At 43.8% G+C, this 21,592-nt stretch overlaps 2 protein-coding genes across 2 annotated transcripts in view; both read right to left on the reverse strand.

Annotated features, from left to right (window-relative positions):
* dusp8a (dual specificity phosphatase 8a) overlaps positions 1–4,720 on the reverse strand; it is a gene marked incomplete at its 5' end in the record, with an annotated part of 33,390 nt that extends 28,670 nt beyond the window's left edge. The window contains one exon of the mRNA XM_079224004.1: positions 4,484–4,720. Within this exon, the coding sequence (XP_079080130.1) occupies positions 4,484–4,720 (237 nt within the window). The remainder of the gene's footprint in view (positions 1–4,483) is intronic.
* A 10,572-nt stretch (positions 4,721–15,292) lies between these two features.
* On the reverse strand, positions 15,293–21,223 carry ptpn5 (protein tyrosine phosphatase non-receptor type 5; the record flags this gene model as incomplete). Its single annotated transcript, XM_079224021.1, has 12 exons — positions 15,293–15,386; positions 16,145–16,258; positions 16,585–16,745; positions 17,919–18,029; positions 18,138–18,275; positions 18,413–18,492; positions 18,776–18,860; positions 19,291–19,483; positions 19,653–19,903; positions 20,125–20,220; positions 20,329–20,451; positions 20,954–21,223. 12 exons carry the CDS (start codon positions 21,221–21,223, stop codon positions 15,293–15,295), a joined length of 1,716 nt encoding a protein of 571 aa, XP_079080147.1.
* Positions 21,224–21,592: the final 369 nt, after the last annotated feature.

Here is a 21,592-nt window from a genome sequence, read left to right on the forward strand (position 1 = left end):
ACAATCCACGCGGTGAGTCATCGACTAAGTTCTCAGTTCTTCTGCTGCTGTTAAGATAGACGACACAAGAATCATGTTCTTTACTTCAATGTTGTTTTGTGGTTACTGGAAATGCCCAGAACAATACTATGAAGAAAACTGTACAGTGATTCCCAAGACTCTCAGTATCTATCTAACCTCCTCCACCCTTACACACAGTCCCGGAACCTTCGATCCTCAGGCACGGGTCAGCTCTCCATCCCTCACACAAAAATGCGAACTTTTGGGGACAGAGCCTTCAGTGTGACAGCCCCCACACTTTGGATCTCTCTCCCCGTAGAGCTCCGCAACACACCATCTCTGGACACCTTCAAAAAACTCCTCAAAACTCACCTCTTCACCAAAGCCTATGTCCTCTAGCTACTGTTGCATTTGTTATGTTTATTTATGTCTTTGTTAAGCGTCCTTGGGTTTCATGAAAGGCGCTATATAAATCCTAGCTATTATTATTATTATTATTAAGACATTACCAGCGTCTCTGCCCTATGTCTGACACTTTTTTTCTTTTCTTTTTTAAAGTCTCAGGAATACTCAACCCTAAATCTTCAAAATCATCCTTGAATCACGCATCATTACTGCCTTCCGATTAAAATAAACACAACATATGGTGCGTCATAAGTGGAACTAATGGGGATCTTCTTTGTTGCATAAACGCATTAGTTGATCCTGTGCAGTCTCCCCCTGTGCAAGCAGCAGGGGACTCAAGATCAGAGGCCCGCCGGCTGGATCTCTCTATTGCTACGAGGCCTTTATAGTAAACAACAACAATCGGGCTACTGTTCAGTATCATGTCGAATATGTTGGTATCACAACACTTGCAGACATACTAGAGTGTAATTACAGGTGTGAGACTTTATTGGAACAAATAATACCAAATAATAAACTCCATAAGTGTCAGAATACAACTTGCTGCAACTCGTAATTATCATGATCGTTTAAAGTACAACGCATCACAACTTCTATCAGCTAGATCATCACACCTGAAGATTGTTCAAAACAGAATGTTTTTTTCTTAATATATTTTCAAGATTATCATAATTTTCCAATTGTTGTTGATTCATTTTCTGTCGATCTGCTTGTTGATTCATCGACTAATTGGGTTAAAGCTACACCAGTGTCATTGATTCACCACCCTTAGTTTTTTTTTTTAAAGCAACGGCCAAAATGATCAGTCCCCAACTGGCAAATAAGGATGCGCCGACCCAATTTTACCCTCCTAGTGCCGATTCTAGAATCGGGCCAGTACAATACTCTCTTTCACTCAAATTCATTACCTGTACACCACACTGCCTGGAAATCATAATTAGATTTTGTTAGCGGAAACACAAAAATACCACAAAGATACCACGATCCCCCGTCAGTATGCAGATCTAGCAGATCATTCAAAAAGGCTGAATCACAGAAAACATTTCTGACTCCATTTGTGTCCTCTCACACAAAAACTACAAAACTTGAAACGCTCGTGAATATAAATATATCAGTTCCTCCCCATTCTAGCATGTGGCAGCTTGTGCAAGTAACTTCTGTCACTACGAGTAGGCTGCTGTCTTCTTTGTAGGTCTGGCCTCCATGCCTGCATACGTGATGAAGGGTGCTTCCCCAGGCTGGCTGCCGGTAGTGGAAACCTCTGGTCCATCTGTCAGGCCTGACTGTCCGGCTGTCCTGGTCACAGCAGCAGGGATTAGCCAGGTTTAAGCCAAGAAACCAGGAAAAGGCACGAGGAAGCCTCGTTCCCGGCTAAGCCTGTGCCGTCCCTCTCCCAGCAGAGGTCCACCACCACCTAACCTACTGTATCCAGCTCTCCATGACCCACATTAATAGAGAGCATTAATAAAGAGGTTATGAAGGGCTGTGAAAGGAAGAAGAAAGAGGACACCATTTTTGATTGCCACTGCGCTGGTCATGGATGTTCATTCAGCTCAGTTAACTGAAGCGTTGGGAGCTTCTATGAAAGAGGGTGAGTGCAGCGCCTTGGGGGATGCAGGCTATTAGTGCTCAATGGGATGTGAGGCGGGAGGCAGCCAGGGAGGAGGCGGAGGCAGCAGTACAACCACGAATACCCTCAGTGCTGCTCTCCCGCTTCCTGCATTCACTTCCCCAACAAAGGGCCACAATGGTGTCCTTTGCTGTCTTGGCTGGTTGAGGCGGCTCCTGGCGATGCTCAGAGCCATGTGGGGGGTAGAGAGGATCGTGTGTGTGTGCGTGTGTGTGTGAGGGGTTAGCTGGGAGCCGGCTTTAACACCGCACAGCCCGTCTGCACGTGCCCAGCCCGCGGCCTGCCAGTGGCCGCACAAAAGGGATGATGTCATGCTTAGCCAATAACAAAAGAGTCTGGATCCGTCGGGCCCTCCTCTCTCACACGGCTAGTTCCAGCTTTATCCAGCCCAGCATTAATCGCAAGCCTTATCCTCTTTACTGGGGGTGGGGAATGGATAATAACAAACCAGCCATGGGGCAACACAAGATAGGGAGAGGAAGAAGGAATAAATGATGACGGCATGTGTCGGTGGTGGGAAGCTGCAGGCTATAGTTGTGGGACGGACAGACCGTCATGGGATTGAAAGTGAGAGAAATCAGAGGAAGCATGGCTCTATGGAGTGCCACAGTGCGAAACCTGCCAACCACAGGGCCCCACACAGAGATGGACCCAATAGCATTGAAACACACTCAAGAACAACCAAAACCTCTCACACTTCACAGCTCTCCAGCTCCAGCTTTTGTTCCCATTTCTGTCTAAATCCGTGGACTACCAGACCGGGTCACGCATCATCACCACCCAAAATAAAAGCATTAATCTGAGCAAAACTGAATCTGTTAGTCGGGATTATCACACATTCCGAGATGCAGGATCTGCAGCATCTCTGGTTTCCTGGTACGTGTAACTCAGGCTGGCAGAATGCACAAATACAAGAGGTGTTACACAAGATCGTTGTCCAGTTAATAGTGGTACATTTTGGTGAGAAGAAAGGCATGCGGGTTTGACTGCCAGAAGCATTTGCAATAAAGCTGAATTAAAACTAATTGGTAGAACAGAGGGCCGGTGAGAAACAGCAGGCGCATGGGGACTCTCAGCCAATGTACTAATTATGCTAACGCTATTAGCTGAACCGCAGTTCATTTGACTTGAGAAAGTAACAATAATCCACAGTTCTCCTTCATTTTACCATCTGACCAGAAGGAAAGTGTCGGTCACCTACAAGTGTGAACTGTAATCCAACAAGGAGTGCAAAGCAATAATCTGTAGCAATTATGTATAATTATTTGCCATTTTGTGAGCAGGGCGTGTTTTTGGTGATTAAAGTTCTCTTGCTGTGCACTAACTGGAAATACAGAGTCAGTTTGTTCGCTACAACTCCGGGACGGATCTATCTAAAAGGGCATAAAATGGTAGGTCATAAATCACATTCCTAAGTAGATTTGAAAGACTGAGATGTGTTACAGGTCAGATTCCTGGCAACGAGGAACTAAAACAACAAAGCAAGAGCAATCAGTTAATGCTGCTTTTCAAACCCAATGTGTCACACCCAAGAAAAACATTTCAATCACCTGTTATGAGTCATCGGCTACTGTGAATCAGCGTTTTACAGCTTTGGGTGTACTGTGCTTGAATTAAATACACAGCTTTGTTGATCAATTTGTCGAATTGTGTAAAACTGTTGGGTAAAGTATGCACGCCTACGAGGGCACAAAACACATCCCACACATAACCCCCCCGCTAAGGTTTCCCCTCTCAGACTTCCTTCAGTTTCACACAGCGACTAAAAATACAGGAGTTAGCGTGCCACGGGTGGACAGGCCATGGAAAAAAGGCTGTCATATTCGGAGGAGAAGTCATGGAAAACGGGAGGATCCGATTTCAGGGCCACTGATAACCAGCAAACCTACAGTACGCCCACCTGCCCGCCAAATATAACCCCACTGATGTGGAGCAGGCTTGAGCTAGCACAGCGGAGGCTAATCCAGAACCACAGGCAGTACAGGGCAGAGGCTGTTGGAAATGTTTTGAGGTGTTGGTGATGCAGAGTCTTGCTCAAGAATTGCAACTTGAATCTGAGACTGTTAAATGCAGTATTTCAACTAACAACCCTCATTTGCAAGAAGAGTCATTATATTTTGCTTTGTATGTCACAGGACCTTTTTTAAATCCCAAAAGGTCTACTAGTAAATGTGCATTTTTAAAGTTGATTAAGGTTGTGTTGTCTGCAGATGTGGAAACACTGCATACAAAAAAATTACAAATATCTAAATCTTTACTTGAACAAAACAAAAATGCACATATTTGCATTTGGATTGAGAGTTACAAGAGAATGTGGATACTCTGATGTACTCTCATGTCCAAATGGTCATAGTACGGTTACAACCAGCAGCCAGTTAGCTTAGCTTCGCAGAAAGGCTGGGAACATGGGGAAACACACAAAAAGCATCAACTGTCAGCTCTGCTCACCTTCACCTTGCCGTTGGGTTGCAGCAGCTCAGTGACGGACACCTTGTCCTGCTGCAGTCGCCTCTTCACCAGCTTGGAGCAGCAGACGTTGACCGCACCTTGCACGTGCGACGCATTGTACTCAGAAAATGTTCTGCTGTCAATCACCAGCAAACGGCCCGTTCCTCTCTGGATGAGGCTCGCCAGGCGCTTGATGTCCATAGCGCTTCGCTTAGTCGGCCCTTTCTCGCCTGCCATGATGTAGGAGGGGCGGAGTGGTTTTCCAGAAACAGGGATGGGCGTGGAGGACGAAAGGTAGATGAGAGAAGGAGAGGTGGAGGAAGAGATGGGGAGGATGAGGAGGTGAGGTCAGTGGAGGAAGGCTACCACCGAAGCAGGTGCTGAGAGATCCATGGTGCCTGAAAAAGAGGAAACAAACAAAGGAATAAGAAGACAAGTCTGGGAGTTTTGAGGTGCTGATGATCAGACATCAAGGGCACGAACCACCTCTCGTCCAGAGCTTCAGCTCACTCATACCAGTGCAATGAATAAAATCATTTAAACCCCACTGCTACAAAGCAACGACTACAGAATTTATTGCGTATTAATTTCCAAACCACAGTCAAGTGCACGTTGTATTTTTATACGTCGTATTATCTTTTACTGACAGACTGAGCACCAAAAATAGCTACAATGCTAAACATGAATATAAAAGCTATTTAAAGGCTTCAAAGCCAACTGGATCATCCCCTGAGATTTATCAGTCCTGAGATGTGTGGGAATATCACACATCCAAACACAAAGCCAAAGACTTAAGATAGACATTTACAACAATAAAACGTGTGTGTGCGTGTCAGCATAAGTGTGTGTGAGGGCTGGTTGTTGTTGATCGAGGGTCTCTTGGTAGCTCATGAAACAGGAAACTGAGGGCGTGAGATAAATTAAGCTAGGGGAATTCAGAGAGCAGGTCTGGACACAGGCAAACGGCCTGTGTGACATCCTGTGTATGCGTGCGTGTGAATATGCGTGTGTGTGTGTGTTACAGAGAGCCGTCCATAAACTTGATGAACTGCCTCCTCCTGTCTATCACTAATCACTCCGCTCACGGTCACCACAGCGCTCCTACGTTTAATGTGACACACACACACACACACACAATTATTCATCAAGGTAAAGATTGGCTGCATTGGCTGCATGTGTGTGTTGGAAAGAAGTGTGCTCGGCTACACATGATCATTGCAAAAACCAAAGTGCCTGTTGTTTGAACATATAAACAGAAACCATGTGGATTGAAGACCATTTCCTTGGTTCACCAGGTGTCATGCGACAAGTGAGAAGGTCAGAATGTGAATGCAGTCGTGTTGTTTTATTCATCTCGAGGCACATGGTGTCATGAAAAATGAATGGGCCTCCTCTCGTTTACCCCCAAGTCTAAATAGAGGTTTAAACCTTGGTTGAAAAGGGAGAGTACGACAGACGAGTAGAAACAGACAGCGGAGGGAGATAAAGTAGAAAGACAAAGCCATTGGCATGATTTAAAATGAAAATATCAGCAATATTTATGCTCACTTCATAAATCAAAGAGGGGAAAAGATGGCAGAGAAATGGCATTAGTTTTTGGCAAGCAAAAAATAATGTGTCATGTTATGCAAATAGAAACAGAAGAGAGCTGTCTATGTGAAGCAGAACAAGACCAGAACAGTGGTGAGAAGGTGGGCGAGAAAACAGAGACAGAGACTGAGAGAGAGAGAGAGAGAGAGAGAGAGAGAGAGAGAGAGAGAGAGAGAGAGAGAGAGAGAGAGAGAGAGAGAGAGGAAATGTAGAGAAACGGTGTCCTCTGATCGGTAGTGTCTTGGGAAGACGTCCAGGCAGCTCTGTTCTGCAACTTTTCACCTCTGTTCTGACACCACTGCCGCGGAGAGAGGGAGGGTGGGGGGGGGGGGGCAAAGGATGTTATTCAGTGAGGATCTCTCCAGCCTAGCAACTCAGCCAGCTCAAGGATAGGGAGGGGACAATTGAGCAAAAAAATGAAGAAAAGAAAATGCTGCTAAAAAGAGGGAGACACATGCTGACATAAGAAGGGAAAGATAATTAGCTAACACTCAGAATCTAACTTTCAGCCGACTGCACCAAACTTAAAGACGTGGATGTGGAGTAGATCCCACTGCAGTGCCATTCATACCAGCATAAGGACATCATTCCTTTACCGATCCCCGAGATAATCATTTTCCGAGGCCTATATCTCCCATAGGCTGCTGGCCAAGCCTGAACATAGATGTCCACATGCTGCTGCTACCGCTTGGCAACCTGCCTGATGCAAAAAGCAGCAGCACAGGAACATGGAAGAACATCTAGATAGACAGCAGCAACTGCCTGCACTGTAAACACAGCCACGCTGCTGCAGTAAAGGCATGGCTGTGCAGACAAAAACAAGGCATAACAGACACATCTTGGATAAGAAAAGACAGTAAAGTCGGACAATGAAGACCGCACAGACGTAATGTGTATCTTCTCTTAAGAAAGCAACACAGACGCACCTAATCCAGTTAATCTGATCTGCCCGTCTGTGTTTTAGTGATGGCTGGATGTGGATTTCGGCATTAACACTTTAAGCAAGGCACAATTGTCTGACCTATACAGCGACACAGCACATATTGACATGCCCTCACTTTCCCCACAATGTGCGTCCCAGCAGCTATTCTGCAGAGACATTAAGCCTTCCAGCTCCTCTACGAACAGCCCCTGCATGCTACATTACGACCTGCCCCATCACCTGTTATATCATACCTTTTATGGCGCGAAGCCCTTTAGCCGAGTGGCTAACACCACAGCTTCCAGGGGGGGTGGATCGTTCTCCCTCTTTTCCGTCTCCCTGCTGCTGAGCACAACATCTGACACTGCATATGTCTAATGGCGACTGCTCTCCCACCACCCGCCCAGCCTCACTTTTTCTCTCTGAATCCCTCCTTCCTCCTCTATCACTCTCTTTCTTGCTCTTGTGCAGTGCACGGGGACGGGGAGGGGCGGAGTGTGCAGGTTTACATGTGTGGCGGTAGTGAGAGGGAGAGACTGGTGCGCTGCATCTCCTACGCCACTGGACACTTATCCTACGGTGACCACGCTCTCCGTGGACCCTGTTGGTGTGGACAAGACGGGGAATAAAGAGTGGGGATGAGAGGAGAGGAGACAGTAAACGAAACAGAAAGACGGTGACATGAATCAGAATATGGAAAGGGAGGGAAATAGATATGTTACAAAGAGGGAGCACGAACCTCAGTATGCTTACTCAGCATAACAACCACAACCCCGACCCCTTATGCAAAACCCTCTTTCTTTCCCCACCAGCAGAGGAGGTAGCGAGAAAGAACAAACAAGCTCTTCGCACTAAAATAGGCAGCAGCCAGGAGCTCGCTGTGAGGCTCTGGCTGAACAGAGGAAAACAAGCAGAGAGGAGAGAAAGCAGAGAGACAGAGACGGCGTGTACAGGCCCGGAGCAGATTCTGTTGTTGCCATAGAAACAGCCCGGTCGGTGAGCAGGGGGCACGGGGAGGGTGACGATGATGATGATGATGATGATGATGATGATGGGATGCTACTGGTGCTGATGCTGGATCGGGATACAGGAGGGGAGAGAGATAAAACTGACAATGCTACACACACTTATGTAAATAGGTTCTCACAACTTGAACGGTGTGACAACACTGAAGTCATCAAGAGATTTGTTCTCTGCTGATTTGGTCACACCCGTCTGAGCTGGTCGAAAAACACCATCCGACCGCTTTTCCCGAAAAAATGAAGTATGCAAACAAGTGGACAAAGTCCAAAGACTTCGGCAGACATGATTGTGTGCATCTTGAAGATGACGCGATGCAGTTACACCTCGGCTGAAGGCTGAAGAACTGGATCAACAGGTTCATTTTGAAGGATTTCTTGCTTTTACGTTGTTGGGGAATTTGAATACCCAAATGTACCTACGCTGACTCAAAAGCACTGGAACTTCCAGTTGTGCATCGTTGAAAGCATGGGAACCGGCAATGCTACAACTACATGGATTGTCAAGCTATATTTACACATGTATTAACTCTTACTACAAAACAAAGCATGAAGCAAGTTTAACGTTGCCATTCTCACGTCTAACCTGCTGGACGAAACAGGTGTGATACTTTTATTTACTTTGTATCAACGGCAACAGACTTCACGGTTACTCTCTTTACAGCTGATAACAAAAGACTGATAATGAAGAAAAGCCTCTTTGTAATAGGTCAATAAAACAAAATTGGGGAAGTAACTTTGTCTCCATAAAATGGAGACACGCGGGCATATTCATAGGCCCTTCACACAAAACAATGAGCGAAGCATGACGACGGCTCAATAATGCCATATTGTAGATAGATTGCCGTATCAGACATCAGTGAGAGAAGCAAACACAAAGAGAGCAACTGGAGGGCGACCAACGCTGATGTAATACCATCCAGGTTATTCATTAACTCCCTCTGCATAACGTCACCTGTGGCCAGAGCCTCGAGTGGACGGATATAAAGCTGGCTCTTCGTTTTGTACAATGAAAAACATGACATGTTTGTTTGGACCACAAAGAATGACATCATCAGAGCATCCCTCGGCCTTCACTCTGTGACACGGGCTCACTCGTGAAATGAAAGCTTGCGTCTGTTTACACACTTTCTCTTTCATATGACCACAACAAGGGACTCTGCAGGTATTCAAACCAAACCCGTCATATTATTATATTATAGGGTTCACCACATTAAAGTGGAGAATTTAGTAACAGGAATGACAGATCATGTTTGGGTATGCTGATATTCCTTCAAAACACTGCTGGATTAGTTATTACTTACTAGCTACCGCTGATAAGAGTATTTTACGACCTATTTCCTGACAGCTTTTGTTACAATAGCTGATTTCTAAGACTAATTAGTTATGTCTTTGAAATGAAAGAAAATATTAGGTTAATTAATTAATTGACATGAAATCTGTTCTGATCTCTTGATGAATCAAATTTTCTTAAAATCAGAGTTGCTGTGTTAATGTTGCCTATTTTGTCTGAATAACAGTCCAAAACTCAAGTACATTATAGTTTACTATCACATAAGAGAAAGAAAACTCAGGAAGAAGCTGGAACTATAGGTAATGTGTGGTTTCTAGAAAGAAAAGCATAATTAAAGAATTATCTAAATTGCTGCTAAACACACTTTTTGTTAATATAATCAATACAATTTTGTCATATCTACTTGAGTGACCCGACTTGAATGTTATCTGCAAACCCTTATTTATGAATGCCTATGTGGTTGAAAGCAATGTATTCGAGCAGCTGGATGTGAATAATAAATGTGTTGGTAACAAATAGGGTTAGTAGAGTGACAGGCCTGGAGTGGGTAACACGGAAATGGCCTCCATGGGAAAAAGAAAATAGTGCAACATGAGAAGTGCTGTTGCAGGGATCATGTAATTTGGATAAATCAATTCCTGGTCAAAGCCCAGTTGGAGCAAAAGCGTCATCATACTGTAAACAACATAACCAGTTGTTGGTGCCCTCTAATCAATACTATCCCAGTAAACTGCTGCAAATTGCAGGATCATATAACAAGCAAGATGGGACTATAGGAATCTAACGTAACAATAATCACGATATAGATACCGATGAAAATAATACCAAAAATACACTGCCTATAAATAGCGTATAAATAAAAATGTGGAACATCCCCTCTGTAAAAACGGCATATTCTCAGATATTGTGACCAAGAAAGAAAACGGGGCGCACAAAGAAATAGATGGCACATTGTGGCCTGTTTGATAACGTTTAATAACAGTGGATGGATGGGAAGCGGTCATAGCGCGCTATAATAAACCGGCCTGGATTAGAAATAAGAATAGAACACAATGCGGATGGCTTACAAACGGTGCATGATTATCACACAGCAATATTAAAATACACGTTTATGTGCAGGTTCACCGCGCGTTGTCTGAGTGGGAAACCTGCCCTGTGTTGTTATGACGCGTGGATATGTCTGCATGCGAAAAATTATCGGACAGGCTGCGGTGAACAACAGCGCTCAAATTCAAACAGAAAACATGTAAAACACGCATTCTACCTACCTTGAAATGGTCGGACGGTATTTGACCTGATGCTTGTCAAAAAAGAAGAATCGATAACTTCAGCCTGGACGGGTTTAATTCCCATAATAACACGGGAGCGCACATAAAAGGGGGGGTTTGGGGGCGTGCACGCTGACAGGCTCGCCGCCGCAGCAGCAGCCGGGGGCACGAGCGCAGATAGCGAGCAACCCCCTGCTAACGTGAGCTAGCTCTGTGGGCAGCAACACGCTCGGTACTAACAACACTCCTCATTCCTACGAATGAATACACGCACGCGCGCACTCACCTCGGGCTCCACGCGGCTCCTGGCTGTCAATCGGCTGGCCTCCCTCCGTGTGTCAGGGGGGGAGAGCCGCGGCGTCTTCATGCGGCTGCCGGTGTTCACCTGGCTGCGCGGCGGGGCACCGTGCAGCTGACAGAGGGTGACACCGCCAGGAACAAACGAGACATGAAAGCGAAGTTAACTGACGTGGTCAGCTCGTGGAGGGATACGTTGCAAGGCTAAGTATTAGCTGAAACGTGTGCGTGTGTGTACGTGTGTGTGTGTTGGGGGGAACGAGGAGGGGGGGGGGTAGTTATAGAAGGTGCACTTTAGCACTTTCTTGAACTAAAGCGATGAGGTCATGGTTCAGTAGGGAGAGGAGAAAAAAAGGAAAAAGGCTGTGAGGTTGACGTCACCTCGAACCAATCAGCGCAGGCGGCTCAGGGGAGAAGGCTCAGGGACTCGGTGACGTCAACGTTTTGATCCGCGGATTAAAGGGACAGTCCGGCTTTTTAAAGGAGACGCGCCATAACTCGTGCAGTCCACAGTGTGTGGTGCATTCACTGCTGCCATACAATAGGTCAGTCCCAGGGACGGAAAAAAAACAGAAGAAATATCACTAACATAAAGTCAAAGTCAGCTTTATTTGTCAATTTCTTCCACATGTGCAAACATACAGAAGATTTGAAAAACTGTTTCTCTCCTGTCCAACATAAAGTGAATACAGATAGTAATAATAAAGTGCAAAATAGATTTTTAAAAAACATTTAGATAACATATATATATTAAGAAATATATAAGATTGTTTTTTCAACAGATCAGCGTCATAATATGCTTTCATTATGATCAATAACAGAAATGTTGCTTTGAGTTGTTTATTTGTTTCACTCAGATTGCTACAACAATATATAATGGCTGAATTTGTGTTTTTATGTGGAAACAATGAAGCCTGGCTTTCTCACAGATATTGCAACTTTAAACATGTTTTATAACGATCTAGAGGCCGCAGAGGTGTTTTCAATTACCCTGCCTGATTATACCTCTAATTAGGTGGTAATTGGGTGAGGCTATGCTGGGATTTACGTTATGTCACCACGTACTAAAAAGAAGGATAGAGGTGTACTTTTTAACAACAGAACTAACAGGAGAGCGAGGGGGAGCCAACAGAGCACAGTTTGTAGCTCACACAGCCCAGAGAAAAGCTCTAAGCAGGGAACATAAGTGAAAACACCTGTGTGTGGGTGTTATTGGTATGTGGGGACTTTAAAAGACATCAAGAATACTTCAAAAACACATTCTAATGTTATATATGGTAACATAAATTCACATTTACTTATCTGCAGTATCACATTCGTACTAACCACTATTAAAACAGTTGAAATAAGTGGGTGTTTGAATTCAGTATCATGAATGGACCTTTTCAATGCAGACATTTTGACAGGTTTTAGAAGGCACAGGTGATAATTGTAACATTAATGACAGCTCAGTCAGTTCCATTGACTAAGTTATTCCAGAGAGCCAACACGCCTCAGTGGAATGCAGCTCTCGTTATAGTTGTTGCGTGTTATCATTATAGTATTTAATGCACCTGTACTTTTCCTACTATGACATGTCAAAATGTCTGCCGTGGAAAAAAGGCCTAATGTCTTTTGTTTGATTGAAACCCTTTGTTCTGTTGCTCTGCCAACTACATGTGTCAGTGAGCTCGCAGATGAATGCAGGATGAACAAGCTATTGGCAGTAAGTGTTATTACATTGTATATACTGACCCCAAGTGGTAGACATATTGAACTGCACTCTGTGGTGCAGGTACAGTAAAGGTGCAGTACTGGCTATCACGTCTCCAGCTCAACACAAAGCCAATATAGCTTTGTCAGAAACGACATTTTAATTACAAATGTCATACTTTGTATTAATTACCACAGTAATTAGCGTCACTGGCACTCTGGTTTAAAATGAGCTTTGTGTGTATTTGAGTGGTTGAGAGTCACAGAGAGAGCAACACAGATTCATGAAAATCTACCTTTATTTGGATGCAAAAACTCACAATTTAAAGCGATACTGTAGCAGGGAAGAGGAATACTGATTGCTGGTTGGTTGTATGTCAGATTGTTTGGCTATTTCGTCATCCCCATTTATTTTGATCACCGGAGGAGGACCAGGTAAGCGTAGAAAATAAGCACTCAAAATAATAGCTTTTCAATCGAGTACACTGGACATTATCAGAGGATTACGTCAAAAGTCTAACAAAAGATCGTAGCTTTTCTTATCAATCCCAGTCCTATGTTCCTGTAGAAGTAAATTTTGGCAGTTTAATTTGGTCGTTTATTTGATGTCTGTAATTGGTCCGAGCCCACACAGTTATCTGTCCTCTGATAGTGTTCATGACTGTTGATTTGATGCATTGAGTCGAGTTAGAAGTTGTTTTAATGTGATTTTTGTTACATAAAAAACAGTTTTCACTGTTTTAGCTGCCTTACACATAGCAATTATTTCTCGTGTTGTCAACTGAGAGCGGCCTAGAGTCACAGATGGAATCGAGTGGGGACTGCGTACAAACTCAGTCTGAGGTAAAAATTCTCCAAGAAAAACGATAAAAAAATACACAGAAAGCAAAGCATATTAAAGCAAAGCCTAGAGGCATAAAGTAATAATACTGAAGACTGAACATAATCTATTTATTTTCTTTACCATAAGGTAACTTAGGTAGTTGTCACATTTTGTTCTGTCAAATCTTGCAATATAAACCGATGGTTTGATCCACAGTATGAGCTACATTCCATCATGGTGTAAACAGAAATATACACAAGGCATCTACTCGAAAGGATTGTATCAAAATGTTCTAAAAATATCTCTGGTTGGTGTCACAAAAGCAAACTGTATCAAAAGCATTGGCCGAGAGCAAGCAATATAATAGGCTTAAACCCTTTTACACAACAAAAAGCAGGACAACCAATCACGTCGCTTTGATTGTGGACCTATGGAGTCCCATACGGCACATGCAATCCATTAAACTCAACACAATCAAAACACAATACGGAAAAAAATAACTTTTACAGCTGAACATCAGAGACAACCTCAGTTGGTCTATTGTGCTTCATACAGATTAGGTCTGGCCTTTCTATACAACAATCATGGGCTTCTTCACGGATGTGTTCAAGCTACTGTTGGAAGCAGAGGCATCACGGAGCACGTAACTCTGAAGCCGATAATGATGAGAATGGGACATTTACAAGAAGATTACCTGTATGTGACCATACGTCATCAATAGATGCATTTTCTTCATGAATGCTTTCCTGTGCATTGCACTTCCCTGTGTGTATATGCCAGTTTCTCCAGAGCTTTTTCTGGGCTTTGCATTGATTTTTATGACGATCTGATTCTATTTCTGGCCTCTGTCCCCTCAGTGTCGCCGGCTCTGTGACGCCTCTGACTGTACGTCTATGTGGCCTTAATGCAGGAGTTGTTTACTGTAAACATCACGGGCCATGAAGACTGCACAGGCAGCATGTTACAACTTTAATACTGTAGATTGCACAGAAATCCTAATAATTTAATCAATAACCTAATTGTTATACATTCCTATGTTCCATTACATTGCACATGCCTTTAATGAACACTTAGCACCATGCAACCTGAAGATGAGGTGGCTCCTGAATGCATCAAAAGTTGAAACAGGCCTTCTATTATGTTTTTTCTTTTTACAGTAAAAGTGAGAGTCAATGAGAGTGAATGAGAAAAGAATAAAATGATAACTTAAATTTCATGTGAACTTCTTTATCTATATATATATATATATATATATATATATATATATATATATATATATATATATATATATATGGTGTTTAATAATAGACTGGCATTTGATCATTTCTCAATAGATTTGAATTATGCTGGCACTTATACTGCATGGGCCCTTATCATTGACACTAACTTTGGGAGACGGAACTTGAATTTCCTGACCGCAAACTGACACTGATTATACTTCAGCTCCAGTTTAACCTTTTGATAACTGTACATACAGTGTGTGAGGGGGCTGAGTACAAAATGAGACCTTGATGATTGAGACTCATTAACAGTAATGGGATTTATTATTATTTGTTAAGTGCAAATGAAATGATGTCAGGAGTGCGGGCTTGGATTATTTTGGGCCTTAGCTGTTACAACTCTCCAGGACTGTGTGGATCACGTAAGTGTCTGATTAGGAATTTTGGGGGCTATCTTCAATCCCACCTCCCAGTTACTCTGCTCATGGATGCACAGTATGCACATATTTCGTGTCAACCATTCAGTCCTGTCTGAATGAGCCTGCCTTGGGTGAAGAGATCTACATGGTTTGAACTTGTTAAAGGGTGAGATTGGGATGATGCTAGGTACAGTGGCGCATACCACCAGAGGCGGTACAGTGTACAGTGGTGTGTCTCGGTCTGGGTGTGGCTGGAGCGCTCACTCTACTCCTCAGCAGCGTGAGGCAGCTGCTTCTCATACAGGCTGAGGACGTGATGCACAAACTGGTACTGCTCGCCCGTCTGGATCATCCCACCCCTGAGAAACATACACAGAAAGACACACACAGAGTGGTTGGTCCACCATATTGGTCCAGACTGAGATGTCACGATGAGATGGATTGTCGTGAGATCCTGCACAGAAATTCATGGTCCGTTCAAGGTCAACGTTTTCACTTAACCAGTGAAATATCTCATCATCAACAAGACAGAGTGCGACCTCATGACTGTAATGACTCTGACTTTCCCTCTTCATCACCATAAGGTTGACATTTGTGGTTTTGAGCAAAGCCAATATTTTTTTGGCTGGAAAAAAATGCAATGTGGTTGATATCTTGCTGAGGCTTTGTCTGACAGTGGCTTGGGCACAATTGGCGGATTCCATAGGTCATCAGCCTTCCAGAAAGGTGTGCCAATCATGTGTGGCATCAAACTAGGGATATCAAAATTTATATTTTCATAACTTGGGGAGCTCTCTCAAGTCACTTTGAGTCATATTTATGGTTTATTTAAATATTTATGGTTGAATTATATTATTTTGGGGCCACTTGGGGTTAATACGGTTTTAATTCTATATAAATACGTTGCATATCGCAAGAAAGCTGTGAATACACTGGTTAATAATCCAACTGTGAAAACTTTAAATTATCGTGGTTGTCCTCTTGAAAATTTAGCCCACAACAACTTACTGTTGAAACCAGATCAACTAAAACTACGTTGACTATATGCTCTTTTTCCACAACAAACATAGATTTAATGCCAATAATTAAATAAAGACATGCGCTAAGAATATCCCACCTGTCCAGACGGAGCTGGCAGGTGGTTCTCAGGATGTCAACCACACCCTCAGTCCTCAGCTGCTTGCACAGGATGGAGGTGGCGATGAAGCAGCCAGTTCGACCAATTCCAGCACTGCGGACAAAACGTTACAGGGGTAAAGGGACGCAGGGGAAAATGGATCGATCTGTGTATTGATTAGCACACCATTAATTTGATTATTGTCAAATCCTCCCAGGGGGAATCAGACAGCCGAGAAATGGAAGGAGGCAAATGGTCGGCTCTGCCAAGTGGTTTCTATTGTAAAAAAAACAGCACTAAAAAGTGTTCCTCTAATATTAAGCTGGGAAATTTTTCCTGTGCATGTATTATTATTTTTTAAGTATAGGCCTTTTGACGCAGTCATGTGAACACATTTTAACTATTTCTTTCTCTATATATCCAACAAGCTACTATTGTACCTGCAGTGGACAATTATAGGGCCACTGGATGGCGGGGCTTCCTCTCGGGCCCTTTCCACTTCCTGCACCAGTTCCAGAAGAGGCGGAGCCTTGTCTGGAGTCTTCTGATCAGGCCACGAGGTGTACCAGTACTGCTGCAGACTGCGCTCCTCTCCCTCACACTGGCGTGCGCACACACACACACACACACACACACACACACACACACACACACACACACACACACACACACACACACACACACACACACACACACACACACAGGCATAAAGTGCTGATGTAATCATACACATGAGACAGACACACTGAGAATGCCTGTTGCTCTGCATGCATACCCAAATTGTTACCTTGGTGTTAGTTGCTACGACAACAATGAACGCAGAGCAAGACGGCAAGACAAAAGAGAGTAAGGGTTTTTGAAAAAGAGGTTTCATAGTCTATTCCTCCATTTCCCGTAACATAATCAAATCCATCAACTGCCTCCATTCCCAGAGTGTCTGACAATAATCATTAATCCAAACAAACAACATAAACAACAATCTTTTAATTTAGCACAGTTATATAATAATCCCTTGGTGTGTAGTGATCACATGCAGGCTGCATTTACTGAATTGTCATGTTTGGCTTGATGCCAATGCCAATATGACCCCAAATTCAATATAAATTGCTGTTGCATTTTTAGTCACATTGGTAGTGTGGCTCTAGGAATGGCAATGTTGGCCTGTAGATCCACCACTTCGGTCCGCACTGAAATCTCTCTCTGTCTAATTATTTGATGAATTGCCATGGAATTTGGTCGACATTCATGGTCGATGGAAGGACTTTGGTTATTCTCTGACCGAAGTTCTGCTACTGTCACCAGGTTTAAATTGTAGTTTTAAGTGAAATGTTTAGAGCTTTTTTGGATGGATTGCCATGATGCGTATACACACATTCATGTTCCCCTCAGGATGAATCCCTGAACTTTTTCATTGGTACTGTCATCTGGCCAAAACTTTAATTTGTCCAAAAGATGGTTTACCAGGTGACAACCTCCGGGTCTGAAAAGTAAAGCCAATGCAAACGTGTCTTGCATGCTTTATAATTGACTTCAGGTGTCGACTGCTCAATGTAAAAAAGATCTTACTTCTCACTTGATTTATTACCCCACTAAACATTGTAAACATGACATTATGGTCTCGTTCTATAGTTTAAAGTCTTCCTCAATACAGCATGATGCCAAGATAGTATTTTTGCAATTGGTTGGAACTTGCCCCTCAACTTGTTTTCAGCAATGTTGTGCACTGTATTTGTTCTTTATGTGATTTATTTTCAACAGTCTGTCTGTGTGTTACCTTTAAAGTAAACACCCTCAGACTGTAGTCATCCTCCTGTGTCACTGTCACGACCGTAATCTCGATGCCCTCATGGGTCACAGTGTCCTCAGGCCAGTACTCTGCACATTTCTGCAAGACACAATGGACACTCAAGTGGATATTTTTACCCATCCAATTATCAATTTATCTGTCCATTTATCAATTAATGCATCCATCATCATCATCGCTCTGCCCGACCTCGTTTTTCTCCTCCAGGTTGGTGATCATCACTATGATTGGGCTTCTCTCCTGCCACACCATCCTCCAGAAGTCCCCCACTGTGTTCACGGTGGGACCCTGGGTGGCAATGTAGGCACACTCCTCATCCCCATAACCCTGCAGAGCACACACACACACACACACACACACACACACACACACACACACACACACACACACACACACACACACAATACAAGGTTTTATCCATGGAGCATGAATAAAGTGGCAACATCACAAATCTTTTCACTTACTTTGAGATAATTAGCATTGATGTAAGTAGTGAGGAAATCGTCCTCATCCTGTGACTTCAGGATCACTCTGCTGTGTGTGTCTGGAGGATGACAGTGTAAGGTTACCATGAAGAGATAGAGACAGATGGGTTGTAATTCAAAAAGATGACAGCAGAAGAAGATGCAGTGGTGCTGTGTCTCAGTGTGAATATCAATATTCTGCTGCACAGAGACAGACCTTTTACAAAAGCATCTGAGCTAAATAGTTGATGAGCATGTGAAATTATTCAAGGGAAGCAGCACAAAAAAAGCAGTTTTCACAATATTTACAACCGCATGATCTCTTTTAGTGACTGTTCCGACTCGTGTTGCAGCTGTACTCACTGGGTAAGATGGTTTTGTAGCGGTTCTTTCTCACCAGCCCTGGATAGTTGTACTCCTTAGGGTCCACAAAGTTCATGGGAGTTTCCTGCCGATGGACACAGAACAATGGGTGCAATAACAGTCAGTCCTTGCAGAAATGGAGGGGAAGCCCATGCCTTCTACTGCAGGACAATTATATCCAACAAGTCCTCCACTCCCCTTCAGACTAAACTGCTGCTGTCTAATTGTGTGTGATGTGATTTTACAAACTACTTGTGTGTGGTCTTGAACGTGCATCTTCCTGCCTAGGAGACACTCGGATCCTCTGTGGGTTTTCGTATGCAAATATGCCTGTATCTATCCTTCCTTCGCCCACTAACACACAGTGGAAAAGCTTACGGGTGTGTGTGTGTGTGCGCGCGCATTAGTTGCTGTGTATATGTGTGTGTGTCAGCGTACGTCTTTTCCGGTGAGTCTATGTTCATCCCTGTTAATCTAAAGTGTGTAGGTGGGTGAGCTGCTGTTTCTGCGCTCACATAAAACTCAGCCTGCAGGCTTTGGTCATCTATGGCCCGTGTGTGTAGCATGGCAGGGGTCAGGCTGTTGGCTCCCTGTCGGAGGTACTCCTTTGCCGACTGGTCTCTGGGGGAGAGCTGCCCTCCGTAGCCGTAGGGCTCAGTGCAGCCCGGTGTGCACATGTCCAGGGTCAGGGAAACGTTGGAGCCCCTCCTGTGTGATACATATTGAATCATACAAATGCATTTATCAGTGCAACACAAGTTTACCCATCTGTTATGTGCAATATGGATTTAAAATCCACGTATATGGCAAAGAAATAAGACTTTTCTGTCTGTCTTATATCCAAAAATACTCCCGGGCCTCTGCCGCCCACCCTGACCTCTCCTGAAGCCCCACTGATGTGACGGTGAGGGTGGCGGCGTCTCCATCCGTCCTGCCGTCGATGCCTATGTCAAAGACCGGCGTCTGGGGCATCAGGTCCATGTCCATCAGATCCTCCTGAGCGTCTGTCCACTCTGACAGGGTAAAGGAGGGCTGGCGGCTCACCGACTGGCGGCGATCACCAATGTCCCGCGACACAGTTCCTGACGACCACGAGCCGTAACGCCACTTACACGCCATGTGGATAACCTGGACACAGGTTAAAGGAAGAAAGCCCTAACCTAAGTGTATCCATTTATCAGCCAATAAACACATCAAGCAAGCAAGAAACTGGCCAATCTGAATAATCCAGTCAATCTAATTTCCTCCAAAAGTGTCATGCTTCTTTATGGTGAATTCAAATAATTCAACATCCACTATATTTCTCACATTCACGCAGAAATAACTGGGCAGGAATTGAATGGTTTTACCATGATGACACAGATGGCCACACCAATGCCTGCAGTTCCATGGACAATCCAGTTGTGCTCTTTGGTGTTCACAACTTCCCTCATCAACAGCATAGACTGAGCAGTGGAGAGAGAAAAAGACAGGGGGAGTCAGCATATCTTCTATTTTGCACTCTCCATCCACAACAAACGGCTCTATTGGTGAGTTCCAAGACGGACACTTACGTCCATTCCAAATATCGGGTGGCAGGGTAAGATGAAGCCCAGGTAGAAGTCAATGACCTGCATGGCTTTGTAGATGGAAGAGAGAGGTCCATTTCCTTCCACCACAAAAAACACCCAGTACCCCTGGGAGGAGAGAGGGAAGGCAGACTGTCACTGTGAACTCACCTGTCATCCATGCACTGGTAATCAGGCAGCGCTGTGGCTTCTCTCAGGTGAAAAGGAACCCAGAAGAAAAGAAGATGCATAAAGAATATGTAAAATAGACCACATGCATAACTAGTGTCATAATCATGGCCGAGTTTACAAAGGCCTTATTTATTCATTTATTTTTTACATATGGTAATAGAGTGTACAATTCCAGCCCAAACATTTTAGTTTGGGCTATGATAAGAACATCTGTGCAAAAATAATAAGGGTCAAGAGAGAACACCTTGTGCTCAACCATTTGCATTGCTAATATTGCAATTAAACTACTGTGGATTTTACTGGTCTATTCTGAGCTGGAAGGTCAACTTAATCTAATTTAAAGCAGACATTTGAGTAGCAATCAAACAAGTAAATACCAGCTTTAAGTAAATTACTTTTAATACATTTTTCTGAATTCAACTGACGCCCATTAACGTACCGTGACTTGGGAGACGGCAAACAGTGCAGCCCAGCAGTGGATCTGAATCACCAGCGCATACACCTTGTGCATAAACACTTCCTCTCCCTGCGGGCTTTGGACCCCTGCAGGTCCATCTTTGCACTTTGGGAGCCTGTCTTTTTTAGAGGCTCTGTCGCCTATTTTATCAGTCTTTGTGGGCTCATCTAGCCAGACGGGGTCCTCGTCGGGTCTCAGGAAAATGGAGTCCTCAGTGTGGGAACGGGTGGAGCTGCTCAGCCGGCGGGTCATGATACCCCTGTTAATTAAATGAAGATATATTTCTATGTTGCATTATTTTATAATGCGCTGCCGCATACATCATCAAAATGTTTTAAATAAAATACTGCAAGATCAAGAATGTGAGATCTCCAAGATAGTAAAAAAAATAATTAATACATCGCTTTAGTTATTAGTTTAAAGATGCTAAATTCAATATTCAGTTGTTGTGGAGTAGCTTCAGCCCTTCGGTTCCCTTCCAGGTAAACATTATGAGCTCTGTCTGCGCCGTTGCCTTTGTTGGCACCGCTAGCCGGCAGCGTGGCCATGTTGAGAGCTGTGTAGGGGCAATCCATCAATCATCGATCTGCTCTGAATTTTTAAACGAGCACCTTTAACCCC

The sequence above is a fragment of the Taurulus bubalis genome, assembly GCF_910589615.1.
Source record: "Taurulus bubalis genome assembly, chromosome: 9".
NCBI lineage: Eukaryota > Metazoa > Chordata > Actinopteri > Perciformes > Cottidae > Taurulus > Taurulus bubalis.